Source organism: Sciurus vulgaris (assembly GCF_902686455.1).
Source record: "Sciurus vulgaris genome assembly, chromosome: 11".
NCBI lineage: Eukaryota > Metazoa > Chordata > Mammalia > Rodentia > Sciuridae > Sciurus > Sciurus vulgaris.
Window position 1 is genome coordinate 37,531,282 of NC_136472.1, and position 20,336 is coordinate 37,551,617.

Below are 20,336 nucleotides of genomic sequence, written 5' to 3' on the forward strand. Positions count from 1 at the left end.
TTTTATTTAGAGATAGGGTCTCATTAAATTGCTTAGGGCCTTGCTAAGTTGCCGACACTGGCTTTGAACTCATGATCCTCCTGCCTCTGCCTCTGGAGCTGCTGGGATTACAGGCATGGGCCCCTGTGCCTGGCTGTCTGTGGTTTTTATGTGTTGCACTATATATGAGCTGGGGATATTAGAAATTGTGTGTGTGTGTGTGTGTGTGTGTGTGTGTGTGTGTGTGTGTGTGTGGCATGCACAGGGAGGAAAGAAATATTCAGCAAATTGGTGCAGCATACTTAACTCCCTGCTTCCCCTCAGGAAGGCTTGATCACTAAAAATCCTGTCCCAGTTCAGACTAAGTAGGACCAAATCCTGCCCTCCTATGCAAGCTGTGTGATTCAGGAAAAACTGCAGAACTTATCTAAGCCTCAATTCTTTATTCCTTTAGCAGGGTAGTAAAATCAACCCAGAGGATGATTTAAAAACTAAGTAGAAGATGCAGCCAAGGGGACAGTAGGGCTCCTGGCACCTCGGCACTCCCTGACAGCCCTGCCAAGAACAAGAGCTCTCCTTGGTTTTGGCGTATGAGAACACCTCTCTCAAGTCTCTCAAAGGACTTGTCTGTATTTCACAATCAAAGTACAACTTACTAAATCCACTTTCTCAGCCTAGTGGCCTAGTCAGGGTCAAATTTAAACAATTAGCCTTGGGAATCCAATAAATGGATTTGCTAATTGGCCTTCTTTCATCTCAGGTTCAGTAGGTCCCGAAGCAATCTTCCTCTGTCTGCTCTTTGTACATTCTCCCAGACTCAGCTCTATACAGACACAGAGATGTCAAGTACATCTGCTCTTTGTTTTGGAGTGGTACTGCTTGAGAGTACTTTCTTCAATGATGCATATACTCTGCATAGAATCTGTGTCATTCAGCACAACAGCCACTGACCATTTGTGGCTAGTTGAGCATTTGAAATCTAGTGATGAACTCAAGTTTTCATATTCTTTAGTTTTAATTAAAGTAAGTTTAGTTTTAATATAAGTAGAAATTACCACATGTAGCTATATTAGAACCTCCTATATTAGAACCACTGTAGATGACAGATTTTCCTCTTTCATTTGAGGAAGAGTCTCAGCTACCACTCTTGAGGTGAGTGAATGACTGTAACCAAGGACAGGCAAGAGCTGCATTTAACTGACATTTAGTCATTTTCATAAAGAATGCTGCAGCTTTACTTTCCAAAAGCAGCCTGTGTATATGTATGTGCATTGAAGAGAAGGAAGGCCCACTTTCCCTAGGCCGCAAGTTGGGGTGGAAACTTCAGAGCACTTACTGAGACTCCCCTGACCTCTTGTAGTGAAATTAAACCAGACCCAAACACTCTGCTGTGGCTGTCACCATGGCTGGCTCTTTGTGTGCAATCCTTGCCTCAAAAATTTAAAAAATAAGGCCCCCATCTGTTGTGATTATCTTGGAACAAAATGGTTTGAGGAAGGCTCTATGGAGCACTGATACCTGAGACATATAATGATGTATCTTAGTGGAACATATTCTAAAATATTTCATGCCTTTTTATTGACTTTCTCAAACCAAAGCAACAGAAACACACACACACACACACACACACACACACACACACACACACACACAAAATGGTTTTCAAAACCTGCTTTCAGCCAAGCCTGCAGGGCCACACTCAACCAGGCACATATTTATTTTAAATGCTGTTATTTGGTTTACATTTTCTTGTGGTTCCGACAATGATATTGCATGCTTCTTCAAAGCCCAGAGAGCGCTGTGGAAGCACATTACACAAGAGGATTCCAACAGATATGACCCTTAACGTCTTCCTCAGCCTCCCTCTCTATGACTCACAAAGGTGTCTTTGGCTGACTTGAAATTCCAGTTGTCATGCTGGTTCCACATCGACTTGGCCAAATTAATAGGTGGGGCCAGCTCGTTAGGTAATAATCCATTCAGCTGTCAGGAAGACGCCTTCAGTTCTAAGCTCCGCCCCTGGGCTCAGGCCACTGGCTTTCCCAGGGGTGGGTGCTGGTCGCTTACCTGCAGGTCTCAAACCCCTTGGCTAGAGCCTGTTCCATCTGAGCCATGGTGGGCAGGCTGCTGTTGAAAGCCTTGCAGAGGTCAGCCGCCTCGGTCGGAGAGATGCTGTAGCGACCATTTTTCTCCACGTGGAATACACCTGCGTAGCGGCAGGTTATATTCAGATCTGCAGAAGGAAACAAAAATGTTAATTCTTTTGCATGCATACTTTGCATCAAAATAGATGAACAGCAAGAAGCTTCAATTTAGGGAAGACTCATGAAAGAGTCAAATAAATGTCTCTACTGACCAGAGCCTTCAAGGTTCACTCAGGCATACCAAAACAACATTCCATAAGCTCAAATTTGAGATAAGTCATGGTCAAGCACATCACTCTTATGGTATCCATGGTTACTATGCAAAAGAGGTTTATTTTAAAAAGCATCTGATTTAAAGTAACACGAACTCATGGAAACCTTACAAAAATCAGGGAAGTAATGAAGGAAAACAAGTCCACCACTGAGAAAGCTACAGCATTTTGCTGCATGTTCCTCCAGTTTGTTTACTGAACACACCCCGCCACGTGTAACACATATGCGTAGGTATATGTATACTCAAATGTCTGCATAGTGGAAATTGTACTAGATGCACAGTCCTGTATCTGGGAATCTTCATTCCACCTAACCTTTAGAGCATTATTCCACCCTCAAATGGCATTGCTTCCTCACCCAAGAACCTCCAATGCCTTCTGGCTGTACCCAGAACAAATGTCTTCACCATGGTCAAGACCAAGGTACTCTGGCTCCTGCCTCCTTCTCCAGCCTCCACATGGCTTGCTCTGCTGTAAGCAAAAAAGTTTTCCATCAATTCCCTCAGGTACTCTGGCTCCTGTCCATCTTAGAACACACACCTGCCTTCCCCTCTGTCTGGAATGCTCCATCCTCAGTGATTCACAGGGGTGGTTCGTGTTTATCATTCAGAAGTTCAACTTCACGACCCCTTACTTTGGAGTCCTTCCCTGAACACTCTGACCTAACCACCAGCTTCTCCCTCTCCTGCACCTGGCTTTTGTGTCTGCGTAAGAACATGCTCATCCACGTGGACAATTGGACATTGCCTGCCTGGAGTGATAGCTCCAAGAAGGCAAAGGCCTTTCACTTGTTGCAGCTGTATCTCTAGCACCTATAACAGTGCCCAACAGAGAGCAGATGCTCCTCAAATATTTGTCAGATGAATCAATGACTCCTTGAAATTTCCTCGAAACACATTTTTAATATATCGACAGATCCAGGGCCTGCTATTTGTTCCCAAGAATTAATGGCATTGAAAATCAAGCTCAACTGCTGTCAGGTGGGTAAATGATTACTTAACACGAAGAGTTTTATGAGTCTTATAGACATTAATCTGAAATGTCAGTCAGGAGCTGGAAATCATCCTGTTCTATTTGATTCTGTGTGTAACGATCTCAAAAGCCTTCAAAGACCTTAATTGAAAACTCATTACTCTTTGGAAACTTTATTATCCCCAGTTTGGTGAGTAAACTCCCCACCCAGAAAATAGAAGGCATTGGAATTGGCCTGGTGAAGTTCTATTTCTTCTGAGTGATTCCTCGGGACTCAAAGCCAGTCCTTCTCTAGGAGAAAATGGACAAGGCCCATTCTGGTAGGTAAAGCATAAAATGACAAGATTGGCTTTAACGCAGACTCCAGGATTTTCCCTTGGGCAAGTCCGAAGGAAGTTGGGAAAATTCTATTTACTTATCAATAAGAAAACTGAGGTTCAGAAAATTGAGTTGCCCAGGGAAATGAGTATTTCCATCTAGAATCACAGGCTTCTCCTGAACCCCAGTTGCTTCGTCCTGCTTTTCTGAGCTGACAGTTGTGGCAGAAATCTTTCACAGCAGGGTTCCTGGGTACCCAGCACCTGTGGGGCTGTGTTGTATCTACTTCGCCAAACCTCTGAGAGGTGAGTTTTAGGTATGTGTTTATGTATTGTTTACAGGTGAAGAAACCAAAACTCAGAAAAATTGAACAGCTTCCCAAAGTCACCCAGCTACTAAATGTTAGACCTAGAAATAGATCCCAGGTATGTTTCATACTAAAATGCATGCTTTGAACTGCTTTCTGGGATCATTTCCTATCACCAGAGCGGCTGAAGGAAGGGGAGAGGAACACGTGAATGGTTGCTTCATGATGACAAGGATAGGGTCATTATTACCAAGTTGCACAGGTGACAACTAACTACTCTCCTCTTCTAGAGCAGGAAGGAGGTTCCAAACTCCAGAAATCAGTGTTGACAAAAGCAAAACAAGAAGACTATCAAAAGTCTACATTATCTTCCCCTATTCTGAAAATAGTAAAAGAAGAAATAAGAAGTAGCACTTGAAAAGATGTAAGTCAATGTCAACTGTGTTTTCTTTTGTTTTTGTCACTAGAAAGTGGGTGCTTAAAGAAAAAAAAAAATCAGAATCAGTGAAACAGAAAATGTGCTTTTGAGCAGAGTTTTTCTTATCAGGTCTGATGGGTCCTCCCAAATCACTCCTGCAACACTTGGCTCATGAAGCAATGAGAATTTGAGGAAGGAAATGCACAGGCCCTTTGGAAACACTATTTGTTTTTACTGACATTTTTGGCTTGGGTCTCTGTGGGCTAATCTTACAAAGGGAACCTGTCACTCTGACTGACAGTCTTTCAAGGGCCTCTCCTTGTCCAGCATGCAAAAGAAAAACAAAACTTCCCAATCAGCTTCTTGGAGGGGAGGGTGCTAGGGGAGACCTCAGTCAGATGCCAGGAGAGACAAAGTACCTGCTTCTGGCCCAGGTGGCTGCTCTCTCTCCTAGTTAAAAATAAAGTCTGAGGCTGGACAGTGGTTTGGAGCTGAATGGCAGTTTCTTTCTTACTAAACTCAGTTCTAGCTTGCCACCTGGCAGACAGAATATGCCAATGTAAGAGAAACCATTCAGGCTGAGACTTTTGAGTAAAATCCCTTGAGTTCCATGTGCAGCACCCAATGTAACTTTATAGACGGAACATGCACACATTAGGCGAGCATGATGCTAAGTGAGTGTTTTGCTTGCAGTCAGCCGAGACTGGATGAAACAGAACCTCAACCTTCAGTCTTGGTAGACTTTGAGGCTTAAACAAGGCCCAATACATTGTAGGTATCCACACAGTGCTGCTGAATCAAGGAAGAAATTCTTGGCAAATTGAAAATTCCACAGCTTGCATTTATGTTAACTCACCAAAAGGTTCAACTCCTAACTCTGATGGCATTCGGCCATTTAGGAATTGCAGAAATGATGTTGACTATCATGAACATTCACAGTCCCTCTCCTCCAAGTCCCTCTTGCCTTTAAAAGGGACCAAGCTTCAAGACTGTGTATCACCCAAGCCCTGGCAATTTATAAAGATGTTCCAACAGGCTTCCTTAACACTTATGCAAACCCAAATTATCACCCTAGAGGATGTTCATAATACCAACAGCAATACTCATAGCTAATACTTCTTATGCACTTATTATGTATATGCCAGGTACTTTGTGAGCATTTTACAAGTGCTACTTCATTTTATCCTTAAACAACCCTATGAGATGGTTAATATTTTTATCAACATTTTTCAGGTACAGAAACTAAGGCACAGAGGTAAGAACAGTGGAGCCAAGAACAAACCTAACCAGCCTGAGCTCCAAGTGCCCACAATGCTTGGCCACTGCCTATTGCTCCTAACCTCGAGTTAGGTCATTTTTTCTGAACCTCTAACCTCATCAATGCATAGCTGACAATAGTCCCAAGATTTAAGTAGCATTAAAGTAAGTGTGAAGTGTGAGCCTCATGGACCACAGAACATCTCTGGACAAGGTGGCAGTGTCCATGATAATGGTTCTGGCCATGCTGCCAACACTGCATGAGGAAGAACTCCAGAGACATTTTCAGGTGGCCTTCTGAGAAACAAAGACCTCTGGGATTCAGAATCCACTCGAACTCAAGAAGTGAATATCAAGTGGCCAATTACATCTCTCAAACAAGACTTTCCAGTTGGAAATAAAGTTAGGTTTTCCATTGAACCCTCTAGTCTCCAATAAATTTCTTGTATCACGTAAAGAATAAACGGTTCCAACCCCTTCCTGCCCAACACACGCACACTCTGAGAGATGGAATGGGCCCAATGGAAACATTGACTCTTTGAGGCCACTTTCAGATTCAGGGAGAAGACTTCCCAGGGGCACAATACCACCTGGCCTGTAGAATGCTCAGGAGCTTCGTCTACACAGGTGGCTAGTGACCTTCCAGGTAGACTGAGAGCAGGAGCGCTCCCAGAGAGAATCTATAGCCCATAGAGCCAGACCCAGCACTGAGCCCACTGGAGGTGGGTACTTCAACCTACCTGGGATCTGACCAAAGCTGCTTCAGACTCGGACCCTTCTTCTGCAGCTAGTCAGTTACTTAATCCCTCAGATGCTCAGCCTCCTCTTTGATGAAATGACAATACCACCATTTGAGGGACTATTACACGACATGTCAAAACTTAATATGGTGCTTGGCACTTAATAAATAGAGCCAATGGATGTTGTATGTGTATTAGCTGCCTTAAGTACTTTAGCTAATTTAAATCCCATAAAAATTCTATGAGGTAGGCACTACTCTCAAACCCATTTTAGAGATGAGGAAACCGAGGCCCTAAGTGGTAAAGGAAATCACCCAAAGTCATCCAAGTGGGAAAGTTGGAACTCCATCCTGGGTGCTGGCTCCTGTTTAAATTTATCAGCACATGACCTGCCAGAGATGATGAATAACACCACTAATCTTATCCACAGCTTCCCTAAGCTTCAGACCAAGAAAAATAGATCTCACTAATAAAATCACCCCTGTACATTTCCAAACTTTGCCTACATTATGGAGCCTATGAGAAATAGCTTCTTGGTCCTATCCTGTCATTTCCCAAGTGGTAGAACATAACAAGCAACATCTTCTGGAGGAAATTACTGTGTAATTTTCACTCGGGTTGCCATTATCTACATATTCCCAAACTTGCTTGAGAGGTGAGTGGAGGTGTCCACCCCGCTGGATAGTGACAAAGCTGGGTGAAAAGAAGCTTTCCACCTGGAATCCAGAGGCTGGTCTTCAAGGGTTCTGTGAACCTGTGGGACTGTGTGTAGGACTGTGTATAGGTGAGTGTACATTCACGTGCACAGGTGCTTTGACGGGGTAGTGCCCTTGGATCTCAGGAATTTCTCAAAGAAGTCTGTGACAGAACCAAGTAAAGAGTATAAGAAACTATAATCTTCACGGTCTTGATTCTTTGTTAATCAGAAATTCAGGAATTCTGGAATTTTGCAAATCCTTGCAGAATTCATGACGGCTGAACTGTATCTCCCTTCCTACCATTATATCCCCAGTACCCCAAATGAGAGAAAATGAATGAATAGATGAGTGAGTGAATGAATGAATGCCCACAGGACAAGCAGACTCACGAGGCACAAGAAGGGTCCCTAACAGGTCTCTTCCCCATGTATATCTAGTCGCACCCGCGATGCTTTATTCGAATTGCCTATTGACCCTAAAAATGTCTTTAGGCTAAAGCTTTGCTTCCATGCCTATTTGTTCTTTGCCTTGGCGGCAAATGTTTCCAAGACCTATTTTCAGTTCTGTAACTGGCTTTACCTGTCTGAACTTTTCAGCTGTCCTCTCCACAAAGGGCTCAATTGCCATCACAGGGCCATTCTGAGGCCAGATGTCCCAAGAGGGGAGGTCAACAGTGCATGCCCTATCAAGACCTCCAGAAGAAAACCTGCCACCATACTGTGCCCAAAGAGAGGTTGCTTCTCCAAACCTCACTTCTCTAGATAGCCCTTAAATGAAGGCATTTTCTCTCTAATGAGCCAACCAGATGTGTCTGGTCCCTGTCTGTCATCTCCACAGGAGGAATGAGGCAGAATTAGGTATTTTTCTTCTGCTTTGGTCTTAGAGTAGGCTATGTGTGTGGAGATGAGATGTTGCTTTATCTTGAAGATGAGAGTAAGACTACTTCTGGCTACTCAGTGACTTGTCTAATTCCCATGCTCACTTATCGCAGACCATGATAACATCAGCAGGTTATTATCTATTAGACATTAGATATTAGACATTATCTATTCTGGTTTCAAAGTTTTCAACATTTTACACCTAATAACTCATTTTATTCCCATGAAAATTCAATGCAATGAGGACTTTTATGATCCCAACGTTTCTGATGAGTTCATCTACTCGTGGAGAATTCACAAGTATGGTAACTGGTAGGACCAGGTTTTGAACCAGGCTGTCTGGCTGGTCACTTCACAGTGTTCAATGGCAGCTCTTGCATGGGACAGATTCTAAGATGAGAGGAACCCCACCTATTCTCTGTGTGGTTTTTAAAGTGTTGGGAGGTGATCGTTAAAAGAGCTCTAGAGAAAACAACTTGAGCTTATTGAATATCATTTAAGAACAGAGTTCCCTTGATTCTGGATCATAAGGCTTACAGGGCAGAACTTTTGACCAAGGGCCTGGTGAGGCTTCAGTGGAAAACAACCTTACTAAAGGAACATCCACCCTCTCCCAAGGGAGAGGTTCTACAGTCCTAGTGTTCACTGGCTTTCCAACAGTGAGCCAGTCACCTTGCTCTGTTCCTGCCCGTTGCCTTTCCCGTGGTGTCTTTGGGAGTTGAGAGTTCAATCCCAGCTACAGCCCTCAAGTCTCTTGCCCTTTACAGTCTAAGTGCCCTGGCCACAGTCAGGCAGCGCTATGGGGCGTGGACCCTGGGATCCGGATTAGCCCAGGGCTGGGTTGCCACATTACAGACTGTCCTTGTGACATTTTGAGATGTCTACTGCCAAATCCAAAGGTCTAGACAGATCGAGTTTAGGTTCCCGGCTGATCTAGATGGAACCTGGCATCCAACTCTAGGCTGACTACATCCAATTTGATGGCACTCCTGGGAATCAGCCACACCAACCTCTTGGGCAGTGGCAGCCCAAAGCACTGGTGAGCTGGCCACCTTTTTCACTTTTATAGTAGTTATCATTAAACAGTCAGGATTCTATTTCTGTCTTCTGATTTGCTGAACTCATGTCCAAAACAGAAGATGATCAACTCATAAACTTCACTGAGCTGGTTCTGATGAGACATGGGGAGGGAAAGGGCCAAATATTTTTTAAAGCATTATTGATACTTGGCTCTTCCATGTGTAAAGCCAGGAAGAACAATAGAGAGATAAGAGAAAATAAAATCAAGAATGCCTGAGCATGGTCTCCCAGACATTTATGAGAAAGGCAGAACCTCAGGGGACCATAATTGCAGATTCCTGACTCCTAGTCCAGTGTTCTTGCCACCAAAATCTCTGTTATAAGAGGTTTGAGCAAGTTGATCCTGATGAAGCCACAGCCCCACTGTCTTAACAGGACATGAGGAAGTCTTTCTGTTCTTCATCTGTTTGATGTCTTCAAAGTCCAGAAGTTTCCCTCTGGGAGTCTTTTGAGTCTTTCAAGCTATTACAGCTCCTGCTGCCACTCAGGTCTGCCAGTCTAGGAGGCTGGCAGCCTTTCTGCTGCCCCCATGTCACTTGCTTCCAACTCCTGACGCCCATGTGATGGGTCTTAGTGAAAGACCAGATTGTTCAGCATCTGCTTCTAAATGAGGCCAAAATCACACTTGGTGGCCGAGTCGCCTTTGGCTGTCCAGTGCAGACCATAAGTCTTGAGTGACTCAGTCTTCCCGGAATTGCCCCGGAGGTGGGTGAGAGTTTAATGAGCAGAGAAAACAGTCATACACAATCCTAGCAGGGGAATTTCCTCCAGAATGTGTCCTGGGTTGCTTTCAACTGAGCTATTCATCTCCTGGTACTTAGAGAAGAAAGTTGCCCCAACTTCTTGGCTAGAACTCCAGGTCCCTTATCCTCTTGTCTAAGGAGCATGGAACTTGTCATGGCAGCCAAACCTGAACCAACAGGGATCACCCTATTGGAGAACTTTCCAGGGGTTCTCTCAGCTGTTACCCTAGTGTTGCCCTAGCCCTTCAGCCAAGGCCTCCAATAACCAACCTAACATGATCTAGAAAAATCTGGGGTTGCTTTCCTGGCCTTGAGTGAAATTATAGGACTTGGGTACTGAAAAACTGCTAAAGCCCCAACTCCTGAACCTTAGTCCATAGTCTTCCTGGCAAGGAAATATGTGCCCTGAATGGCTGCCTGTGTGCACAAGAATTCTGTAAGGCCAAGTGATCTTTGCAGAGCAAACCTCCAGGAAGACAGATGACGGAAAGAAACCACAGTGCGTACCCTGCGTGTTGCCATGGCAATCAGGAAATCCACTGGCCTCAAAACCTTTGTTTTCTTCTTTTTTGGATCTTATTGATTTAGCAGATTGACTAGCACAAACCCAGGATGTGGTCAATGATCTGAAAAGGCATCTCAGGGCCCACATAGGGGTTTTCCTGTTCTAAATAGAAAAAGGATAGTTCCCCTTGTTCTACAATTATATTTTTTTCTGGGTAGTTACAATGACTGCCACATCACCTAATTTGTATCCAGTTTCTTTTCAGGTCTGCAGCCAGAACTTTGAAGAAATAGTTAACTTTAGATGGAGGGAAGTACCTTGTGAGAGTTGAGGAAGAATGAGAAACAATTACTCACAGGAAATAACTGCACTTCGGGGGGTGATTAATGGGTCACTGACATGCTGATGAGCTAAGGGCTCTATCTGGGAGTAGGATGCACTGATTCTAGCCTAAATCCTGTTAATTATAAGCTATATGACCTTGAATAACTCATGGTAGCTCCCCTGGGCACACCTAATCTTCCTGTCCCCAGGGATGAAATAAGAAGTTAGAAAATCCTTCTTGTAGGATAAAATGGGGAGGGTAGCTATGCACACCTCAGATAGTATTAAAGTCCCAGAAAGCTTCTCAGAAATCCCGTATGAATTAAGACACATTTAGATCTAACACTCTGCAGAATGGAATGGATCCAAGCGCTGCAGACCCTGGTAATCATGCCATGTAGGAGTTTCCTTGACCAATTATGAAGCACTTTCATACCCCAAAGAAGCCCTGTGAAGTTCAGAGGGGAGGAGCTATGGACTCATTTCACGAATGGAGCAATAGAGCAAGAGATCTGGAGACTTAACGTCTCACAAAGTTTGATGAACCCAGATGTCAACTCAGATTCCCCAGGTCCACTGGGCTTCCCCCATTACCCCCGGATACTGCTGCCCTTTTACCTTGGGGTGTCAACAGGCAAAGGGGAGCAGCAACTGTGCTCAGAGAGCACCGTGATGGTTTTCAGACTTTTCCCCACTCCCCACCACGATGTACCCACAGAACTGTGATGTGTAAGGTAAAAGTGGAGCTGCCCCAGTGGGAACTGGGAGAAGGATCCAGGAGCAGACCCCAGAGCCTGATCCACCAGCTGCTCATTCTCCCCCAGCACCTGCCCTCCTCACCAAGGTCTGTCATCCCCACCATCCCTAAGATGCCCCATGGATTAGTCTAGAAATGAGTACAATAGGGACCAATCATTGCAATGATGATGATCATCAGAAGTCTTACAATGTACCAGGAGGGTAAGTCACCCCATGTCATGGCTATGAAAAGAGATGGTTGAGCAATTTGCACAGGGTCCTAGAGTTCAAAGGTCACAGCTCACATGAAAATACATCCTGCGAAAATGCTGTAGTGGGAATGTAGGCTTAGCATTAATATTTTTATATTTTTCCTCATCATATCAAGCATAAAAATACCTTGCAACTTAAAGTTAAAAAGATAAAGATTATCACTAATTCACTGTGCAGAGAGGAGACAGCAAAGTCTGAATTTCCAATCTATTGTATGGGGACTGGACCTGGGTAAATGGTGGGCTTGATAAGATTTAGAGAATTAAAAACTGAAGCAAGCCGTGTTGTCCTCTAGGACAGAGCCACGCTGATGGAGGGTGAAAGGCCACCCTAGTTCCCACAGAGCCCAGTTCCAACACACAGCCCAGGGCATCTCCAATCTCAATTTCCTTTGCTCTTGCCTCTCTCTTTTAGCATCTTTGAGTGAGAAAGAAAAGATTCTAGCATGTACAGAGCTGCTCCTCTGTGTGGCAGTGTGGTCCAGGTGTCTTACCAGATGTTATTCCACATAATTCTCAGAGCTGGCAGCCTTGAGAGATCCAATGATCATTCCCCTTTCACAGATGAAATAAGTGAGGTTCACAGCATGACTGGCCCAAGAGGCTACTAGGAAAGTGTCAAAAGGCAGGAGTCAGACTCCAGAATGACACATGGTCTCTGATGGAAATTAGCTAAGACTCAGTTTACCAAAGCCACAGCTGTCTGCTTGGCAAACACAGAAGCTCACACTGGGGACTTGAAATGCAAGAGAATTACAGGGCTAAGGGTGTGGTGGGACCTGATCCTGACATCTCTTTCAGATGAGCCCCTGGCTGGGTTCCTCAGTCACATTAATACTGACGGAGCATCAACTACGCATCAGGCTCTCTGCAAGGGTCTTCACGTATTATCTCATTTAAACTCCACAATAGTTGTATGAGTAAACACTATTCTATTACTAACTCTTTCTACAGGTAACAAAACTGAGGCTGAAAGAGGCTAAGAAAACTGTCCAAATTTGTACTGTTGGGGGTCAGGCAGACCCCTCCCTTCTTTTTCAGTCACCACATGCCAGCACCTCTGTTAATTGCTGCATGTGGACTTCAGTTTGAACAGTGTTAATATTCTAATGCCAGGCGATAGAACTTATTAGCTAAGGGACCAAAAGAGAGAGGGCGACTCTCCCAGAAAAAAATTAGTACTGCATCAGGACTTAAGAGGTCTGTACCCAAACAGGGCTGACCCTCTAGGGACCTACAATAAGAGGAAAAAGCTTGATGAATGAATTGGATTTCTGCCTGGCTGGGGTAGTAGACCACTGAACGTCTTTGCTCTTCTCATGACAGACAGAATCTAGATCAGATACTCCTCAGATTGATGCTTTTAAAGTCTCTGCCCCACCCCCCACTTCCACCACTTCGACTTGTAGGTGGACAATGTCAGTCATTCTCCAGTGGGTACTGGGTGTCTTGTCATCCCAGTGACCTCTTTGCCTGTCACTCAAAAAGGCTTATCCTAACAAAAGTGAGTGTATACACTTTTCTAGAAAAAAATCATGATTTTGTTGCAGATTATAAGAATATTAAGTCATTCGTAAACCTTGACACTGGGTTGCCAGGACCCCTTTACCTATATTAATTTACAACCAATACTGACTTACAGATGAATTAAGACAGAAGAAGACTCATGACTTTAGGTTTATCCCTTTTCCTCTTCGAACACGTTAGTGGGGAAGTGATGTGGCTACAAAAATATTTATTTGCAACAACAAAGCATTGCAAGTGGCTAAGCGGAGTTCTAGATTTCCATTGATTCTGAACTTGGAGGCTCAGAAACTGCCAGGTGATATTTAATAACTCAATCTCTCACTTCTCATTTTCTCTTTTCTATCAAGTGCTCAAGCGCACAGGTGTGTGTGTGTGTGTGTGGTGTGTGTGTGTGTACGCATGCATGCAACCTGTGTAACATGTGTGCACATGCATGAGAAGAGTTCTTCCCAGCGCACTGACTCTACTGTTGCTGGTTCTTCGGATGCTTTCAAGACATCCACAAACATTTCAAAGCAGGACAGGCTGGATTGCTGGGATAGTTCAAAAATCTGGGCCAAAAGATTTCCAGGATTAGTACAGTTTCAATTGCCCTGCACACTAAGAGCATGTAAGTTCATACCTCTTCCTGAGCTTTCAAGGGGTGACATCCTATCCGTAACAGCAGATGCCAGTCTCAATGCCAGCTTCAGAGAACTTGTTGCTGACAAATTTTAAAATCCAACTCTAGCTACAGTGTTTTGGACCAGAGTCCTTACCGTGTATTTCTTGCTCAGGCTGGAGTGGGGCCAAACATAACTTCCTGCTTTTAAGGAACATGACTTGTGCAAAGACCCAAAGGCTTGGAAATAGAGAAGGATACAAATGGCCCTTCTGTGAAGTTATTGAGAAAAGAAGGTGTTGATTTGCTTCAAATAAGGCCATTAAACATGACAAGGGACCACACCTGGTGAAGGCCTGTTCTTTCACCACACTGGAACTGAGCTCTGGAAATCTCTGGGTGAGGACAAATGGGCCTCTTCTTGTGGACTTTATGCCTCCAGAAGCACCAGGAGCCCCACTGGGCATGGTGTGAGGTGTCAAGCCACAGCATCTTCCAAATGTGTGACAGCTACAACCCTAGGTGATGGGAACAGATAACATCTCTGTCTCCAGACAGTGAGGACGTAGACAGTAAACAGGCAAGTGACCAATATTTGATGAGGTCATTTCTGGTACCGATGTGACAGAGAATGACAGGGACTGCATGGACAGGTGGTCAGCGTGGTCTGATGCTCACTCTTCTGGGAAATTATGGGCATATTTTATTTATTGATTTATTATGGGGTTTGGGGTGGTATCAGATTAAATGGGATCTTGAATTCACCTTTGCTTTTGCACATAAAGAGATGTCCTTAGAATTCAAACTCGACAGGGTAGACAAGAAAGAATGGGAAAGAAAAGCCTATGACAACTGAATGGACTGGTTTTGGAGACAAGAGTTTCATATGAATCATATGCTGGGAACAGTTAGTGAAAGTAGGGTTATGTCTGCCCCTTCTGGTCCTAGCCAGAAATTCAAGGCCATTCAGTTCAGGCAGACAGTTCCCAAGTAGCCCAGCAAGGTGAAACTGTGATGTGTCACTCCCAAGCTCTCTGAAACCTTCCAGGGATTTCCCGGATCCCAGACATCTATGCCATTCATTATGTCACAGTTAATGACAACTGGCAACTGCAGTGACTTTACCTTCATGGTACTTAACTGTAAAATCATAACAGCTGTGATCATCTTCGGAAAGCTGGATCTTGGTCTCAGCTATGGGATGTTAGGCATGCTGTATTTTTTTAGCCTTTAAGTTTCAGTTTCTTCATCAGGAAAAGTGAAAGTAATGCTTTTCTCATGAGGTGCTTTTAAGGATTAAATGAAGAAATGCACCTAAAGCCCTTGGCAAAGTACCTGAATCTTAGAAAAGCACTTGGTACTTGATAGCTATTTGCCAACCATCTCAAAGATTAAAGTGTACTCAAGACAGACTGTATGGGAAGTACCTTTCAGGCTAACTTAATTCTCAGTTAATGGATCAGTTACTCACTGTATCCTTAGTCACAGACTCTGGAGACTCCAGAACTCCAGCTAATTAGGATTCAGGAGTCTAATTTTTCATATGCATTCTATATAATATGTGTAATAGACAGATTGATAGAAACAATTGAGAGATGATATGATAGATTAGAGAGATATGCATAAATAGTCTACCTATAAAATATCACTGGGAAGGGCCTGCTGTAAATGGTACTAACCCTCAGAACTAAAGCAGGTCTCCTGGGGACCAAGACTTATTCACTTTCATATCTCACTATCCCACACACAGTATGACGCCAATAAATGTTTGTTGTTGTTGTTTGTTTTGTTTTGTGGGAAAAGCATTAATTTGAAATTCCAGTGCCATGAAGTTTGGTGCCAACTGCTTACTGAGAAGCTGCAAGCACTTGGAGAAGTCACTTCACCTCCCTAGGTCTCAATTTCTTCATCAGACAAGCCAGCGGTTGGATTTGATGACCTCTGGGTCCCAGCCTAGCCATCTGCCTCTGAAACAAACCTCTAAGCCTGTTTCCTCCTAACTTGCCCTCCAAACACTATAGGAACTCAAATGGCTCCCTCTTCCCTGTGGGGCAGTGGCATTTCACTCTGCTATCAAGGTGGCTATGGCACAGAGGATGACCGGACAGGGTGCTCTGGCCAATAAAAAGAAAGAATAGACCAAATAAGAAAGAGAGCACCTTGCTCTCAGATGACACCAAATAAAGCCTTTGAGCACAGGCCTACGGCTGGCTTCACGGAAGCTGGAGGGAAAGAATGGTTTCTATTAAGAGGCGGGCACACAGTGACTGATTCCCTTAGAGAGGATCTTTCTCAATTACTGAGAACAACCCTAGTGCTCCTTGTGGTGAATTTCAGCATTTTGGGCCAATTCAAAGCATTCTTCAGTCCTGAGACAGTCCTGAGGCTCTGCTGAGCAGACAGCCCCTCCAATGGCTCCCTGATCTTTGGTGGTCTTGGAGGCCCTACAGCCCTGGGAAGAGCCCGGAGAGGGAAGTTCCCATCACCTCCCATCCTGCAGATGCTGGCCAGTTCACATGATGTCAAGTCTCTTAATTCTCTAGAAGCCAGGAAAAAAAAAAAAAAAATCAAAATTCTTAGGAAAAGAGCTCCTTGAATTTCAAGGCCTCCAAGTTCTGGGGATGAAACAGTTTTAACCCCATAAAGCTGGACAGGAACTTGTAATGTGGTGTTAACAGAGAGAAGGTCACTCTGAATTAAGTTCCAGTCCTGTGTGTAACATCTGAGCCATCTTTGGCAAGTATTTCCTCTCTATGAGCCTAGGTTTCTTAATCTGTAACAGTGGCTTGTGTGAAATTCAGCCACTCATTCATTCCATATATATTATTTGCTCAAAGAGAAGTCAATGGGAATTAGATAACATATGTTAAGACCAGTGTGCAGTAGGGATTCTAACAGGTACTCCAATGGAAGATAAAGCCTTAAGCCACTAGCCTCAGCTCTCCCAGATACTGAGAGGACCCATAGGTTCTAAATTTATAATGTACTTATACCATCAAAAATCATTTACACTTTGATAATCCGCTGTTTCGTGCCAAGCAACAGCCTAAAGCCACACTCGTGAAATTAAAAGCAAGATGAGAACCTGCTGCAAATGCGAACACTCCCATTAAAAGGTGCAAGAGTCTTACTCACTTCTGAGGTGTGGCCTGGAGTGGTCAGCCCTTCCTTCCTCTAGAGAAGAGCAGAACTAAGCAGTTAAAGAAAAATCAAGAGTGTTTAGAGATAAGAGAACGGAACCACCTAACCATTGACAGGCCTTTTACATACTCAGAAGCTGCCCACCTCCCAGCAGGCAACCAACAAATGGCAAGCTGGGGTTTCAGGGGAGGAAGGAGGTTCTGGAAAAGTCCAGAAGTCTCAGAATGAGAAGGAAGCTAAACTGCCTGTAAGGGCTCTGCTGTAATCCCAGGCCAGGTTAGCACGGTCAAGAACCACCTCCACCCCAGAGGGAGGCAACTGCTATCTCCTGCTCCAGCCCCACCACCAACGGCCAAGACAGAAGGCAGGAAAGGCTTGATCCTGCTGAGACAAGCAGCCTGGGAAGTTGACTGTAATTGTGCAAGTCAAGACAGGACCTGGCGTGTGCGCCTTCATCTGCCTTCACTGGCTGCAGCAAAGGTTCCCGGAACATCCCAGGCTGCCTTATCTGCTCCGCAGCAGTGGTTCCAGTAAGCACATGCGGGTGTCAGCACTCTGGGGTACCCTCCCCACCAAATTAGAGGAGATTTTATTAGCTGATGTTATGCCCAGAAATGGAACGAAAATCTGTCCAAGGCAGCTAGAGGCCTTCTCAAGTGTGGTAGGAGCCGAGTCAGGGCTGAACAGTGAAGGGAGAGGCCCATGATTGTTATGATCATAACAACAATCATAATTATTACCGTCCAATGCTTACTCCATGCCAGAAATTCTATCGAGGGCTTCATGTACCCAATCACATCAGTCCTAACGTAACCTTAAGCCATAGGTACTAGAATTCTATTTTAAAGATGAGAAAAACCAGGGTGCAGAGCGGGTAAATGAATTGTTTAAAGAGACACAATTGCTGAGTGGCAGGATCTGAACGTGACTGTTTCTCCAGGGTCCACAGTGCTTTCTGAGCACCCAGGACATCACAGGATCCCTGACAGCCCAGAGACTCAACTCTGAGGTGGTAGTAACCACACTCAATTCTAGCCTTTAGAAGAAGATAAAGTCCTGGTTTTGAAACACTGTTTCCTGTGCCTGTTTGAAGAGGGGCCCATTTTTGAATACACCCCAGGAAGTCTGGGAAGCTCTTTTGGAGAAGAAACTAGATGGGTTTTGCAATGTTTTCAACAATGCAAACAACACAGAATACAAAAGTGACTGTTGACTTTAACCCTCCAAACGATATAAAAACAGAAGGCTCAAACAGGCCCAGGGATGGAGAAGCCTCTGGGTTATCTGATGGTGCTTGTTGGAAAGTAGAAAGAGCTGCCACATGTCCCAGAAGGGAGCTGCAGGGAGCTCCTCTCTCTGCCCCCAGGAGGAAGGAGCTTGGTTTGCTTCCCTAAACCTTGTCCCAACTTTCTCCTTTCTGAAGAGAGTTCCCCCTGGCCTTCACATCTATCCTCAGTGATAAGATGTTGTGTGTCAGCTCCCGTCGTGGTGCCCTTGCAGGAAGCCATGGGAGACACTATTCTTAGAAGATGCCATTTAACAAAGCCGGCGAGGGAACTGGGGAGGTGCACAGCCCAGAAGAAGAAGGAGGAGAGAGAGGTGGCCTGCTGACTGGCCCTCTCTCGCTCTTCACACTCTTGTCTCTTATTGCAACAGAAATAAATAGGAGACAGATGATGGAGAAATGGGTAATAGAGGTGACATAGATAGATAATGGATGATGGAGATTGATAGATGATAGACAAAGTTTTTTTTTTTTTTTTTTTTTTTTTTTTTAAAAAGCTGAATTTGGAACTCCTAACCTGAATCCGTCATGATCAAACACAATCTCACCCAAGTGGATTCAGGCCTTCCAAAAGAGAACCCAAATTCCAACCTTGTTCACCTAGCAAGATTCTGTCCGGTGCTTCCATGTGCTGGACACTGTGCTAGTGGGACCAGGGCTTCGAATAAGGCAGACAAGGTCAAGGTAACAATAAAGTGATAGTCCAGGGGGGAAGACAGATGTTAAATAAGTCAACCACACAGCACGTAAGTCTTCTAGCAGAAATGCCAGGTGCAGTAGAAAGCTGCTTCTAATCGGAAGCCTTTCCTCTCCAGGGCCTTTGCTGTCCCTGTGGGAAGCTTCCCTTAGGAAAGGCACTGCAGCTTAGGACTGGGGGATAGATTTGGAACGAGCTGGCCAGGCTAATGCTCAACAAGGCCCCCAGTCAGGAAATTCGCCCTCAAAATAAAGCACAAGTCATTCTGGCTTAATTAGAATCTGTTTCTTCTAGCTCTTTTATGGTTAGATACTGAGAAGAACTGGCCTTCTTCCTGTGTAAAAAACAATCACATCTGTGCGATCTATCTTTAACCATTCCTGGATGGAGTTACCATAAATCCTTTAACTTTGTTTAAGTGGTTAAAAAAAAAAAAAAAAAAAAAAGGATAGGGAAAATCACAAAAAAATCCCGGAATGTTACATTCATGTGCTAACTTCACAGAGGCAGGGGGCTGGCCCAGAAACCCTCCTGTCTGGGTTTGTTAAAAGGTCAAGATGACGTACCCCTGAGTTTTGAGCTCAAAGAAACTATTAGGAAGAACTTCTGCCTTTGAAAGACCACTTAATCTAAAATTCAACAGCCAATCCCAGACTTCTAAAAACCTAATCAGATTCACTGGGAACCAGTGTTGTGTAGTGACATGAACATTAGCTCTGGGGGTGGAACTCTAGGGTTCAGTTCTCCAATCTACACTAATTAGCTATGACCTTGACTTGTAATGACCTTGGGAAAGTCATTAAGTTTCCCTCCCATACAAAAGGATGATAATGCCAACCACAAAGTTAATGTGAAGACGAGATTAGATAATGGAGCATAAAACACTTCACGCCCATTAAAACACTCTAGTAGAAAAGCGTAATAGAAAAGGGAAGCCAGGCATTTCTCCTGGGGGTCGTCATCTCATAATTTACAGGATGAGATGCTCATCCAAGGCCATAGCGATTGGTTGTTAATGGATCACTGCTGAGTAGTAGTCCTGGGGTGTGGTGCAATTCCAACAGCACTGAAATGGGTTGTTAAATACTGAGTTTCTAATAATAAAGTGCCCAAGTATGCAAAAGATGGACTATTTTTTAAAATTATAGCACACTTAAGGTTATTTCCTGAAGTTATTTTCTTTTATGGGAGAAAAGAAAGGATAAAGTTGAAGCTATTATGACTGAGAATAAGTCATAGAGCCTATGAACCTCAAATTAAAGTGTGTCTCCATGTTGATTCTACCCATTAAGTGTGTCTTCTCAGAAAAAGATGCAGAATGTGACTCAGGAAAGCATGAACTTAGTTTTACCTTTTTTCTTTGGCCCAGATAGAGTTTCAAACCACAACTCCAGCAGGTGGAAGGACGCCCTTTGGGTCTTACTGACTATAATGGACATT

The 20,336-nt window shown here is 44.1% G+C and overlaps 1 protein-coding gene across 3 annotated transcripts in view; it reads right to left on the bottom strand.

Annotated features, from left to right (window-relative positions):
• CD44 (CD44 molecule (IN blood group)) overlaps positions 1 to 20,336 on the bottom strand; it is an 83,745-nt gene that overhangs the window by 49,049 nt on the left and 14,360 nt on the right. For all 3 annotated transcript variants that reach the window (XM_079102057.1, XM_079102056.1, XM_079102058.1), the window contains exon 2: positions 2,047 to 2,212. In XM_079102057.1, coding sequence (XP_078958183.1) covers positions 2,047 to 2,212 — 166 coding nt within the window. The remainder of the gene's footprint in view (positions 1 to 2,046; positions 2,213 to 20,336) is intronic.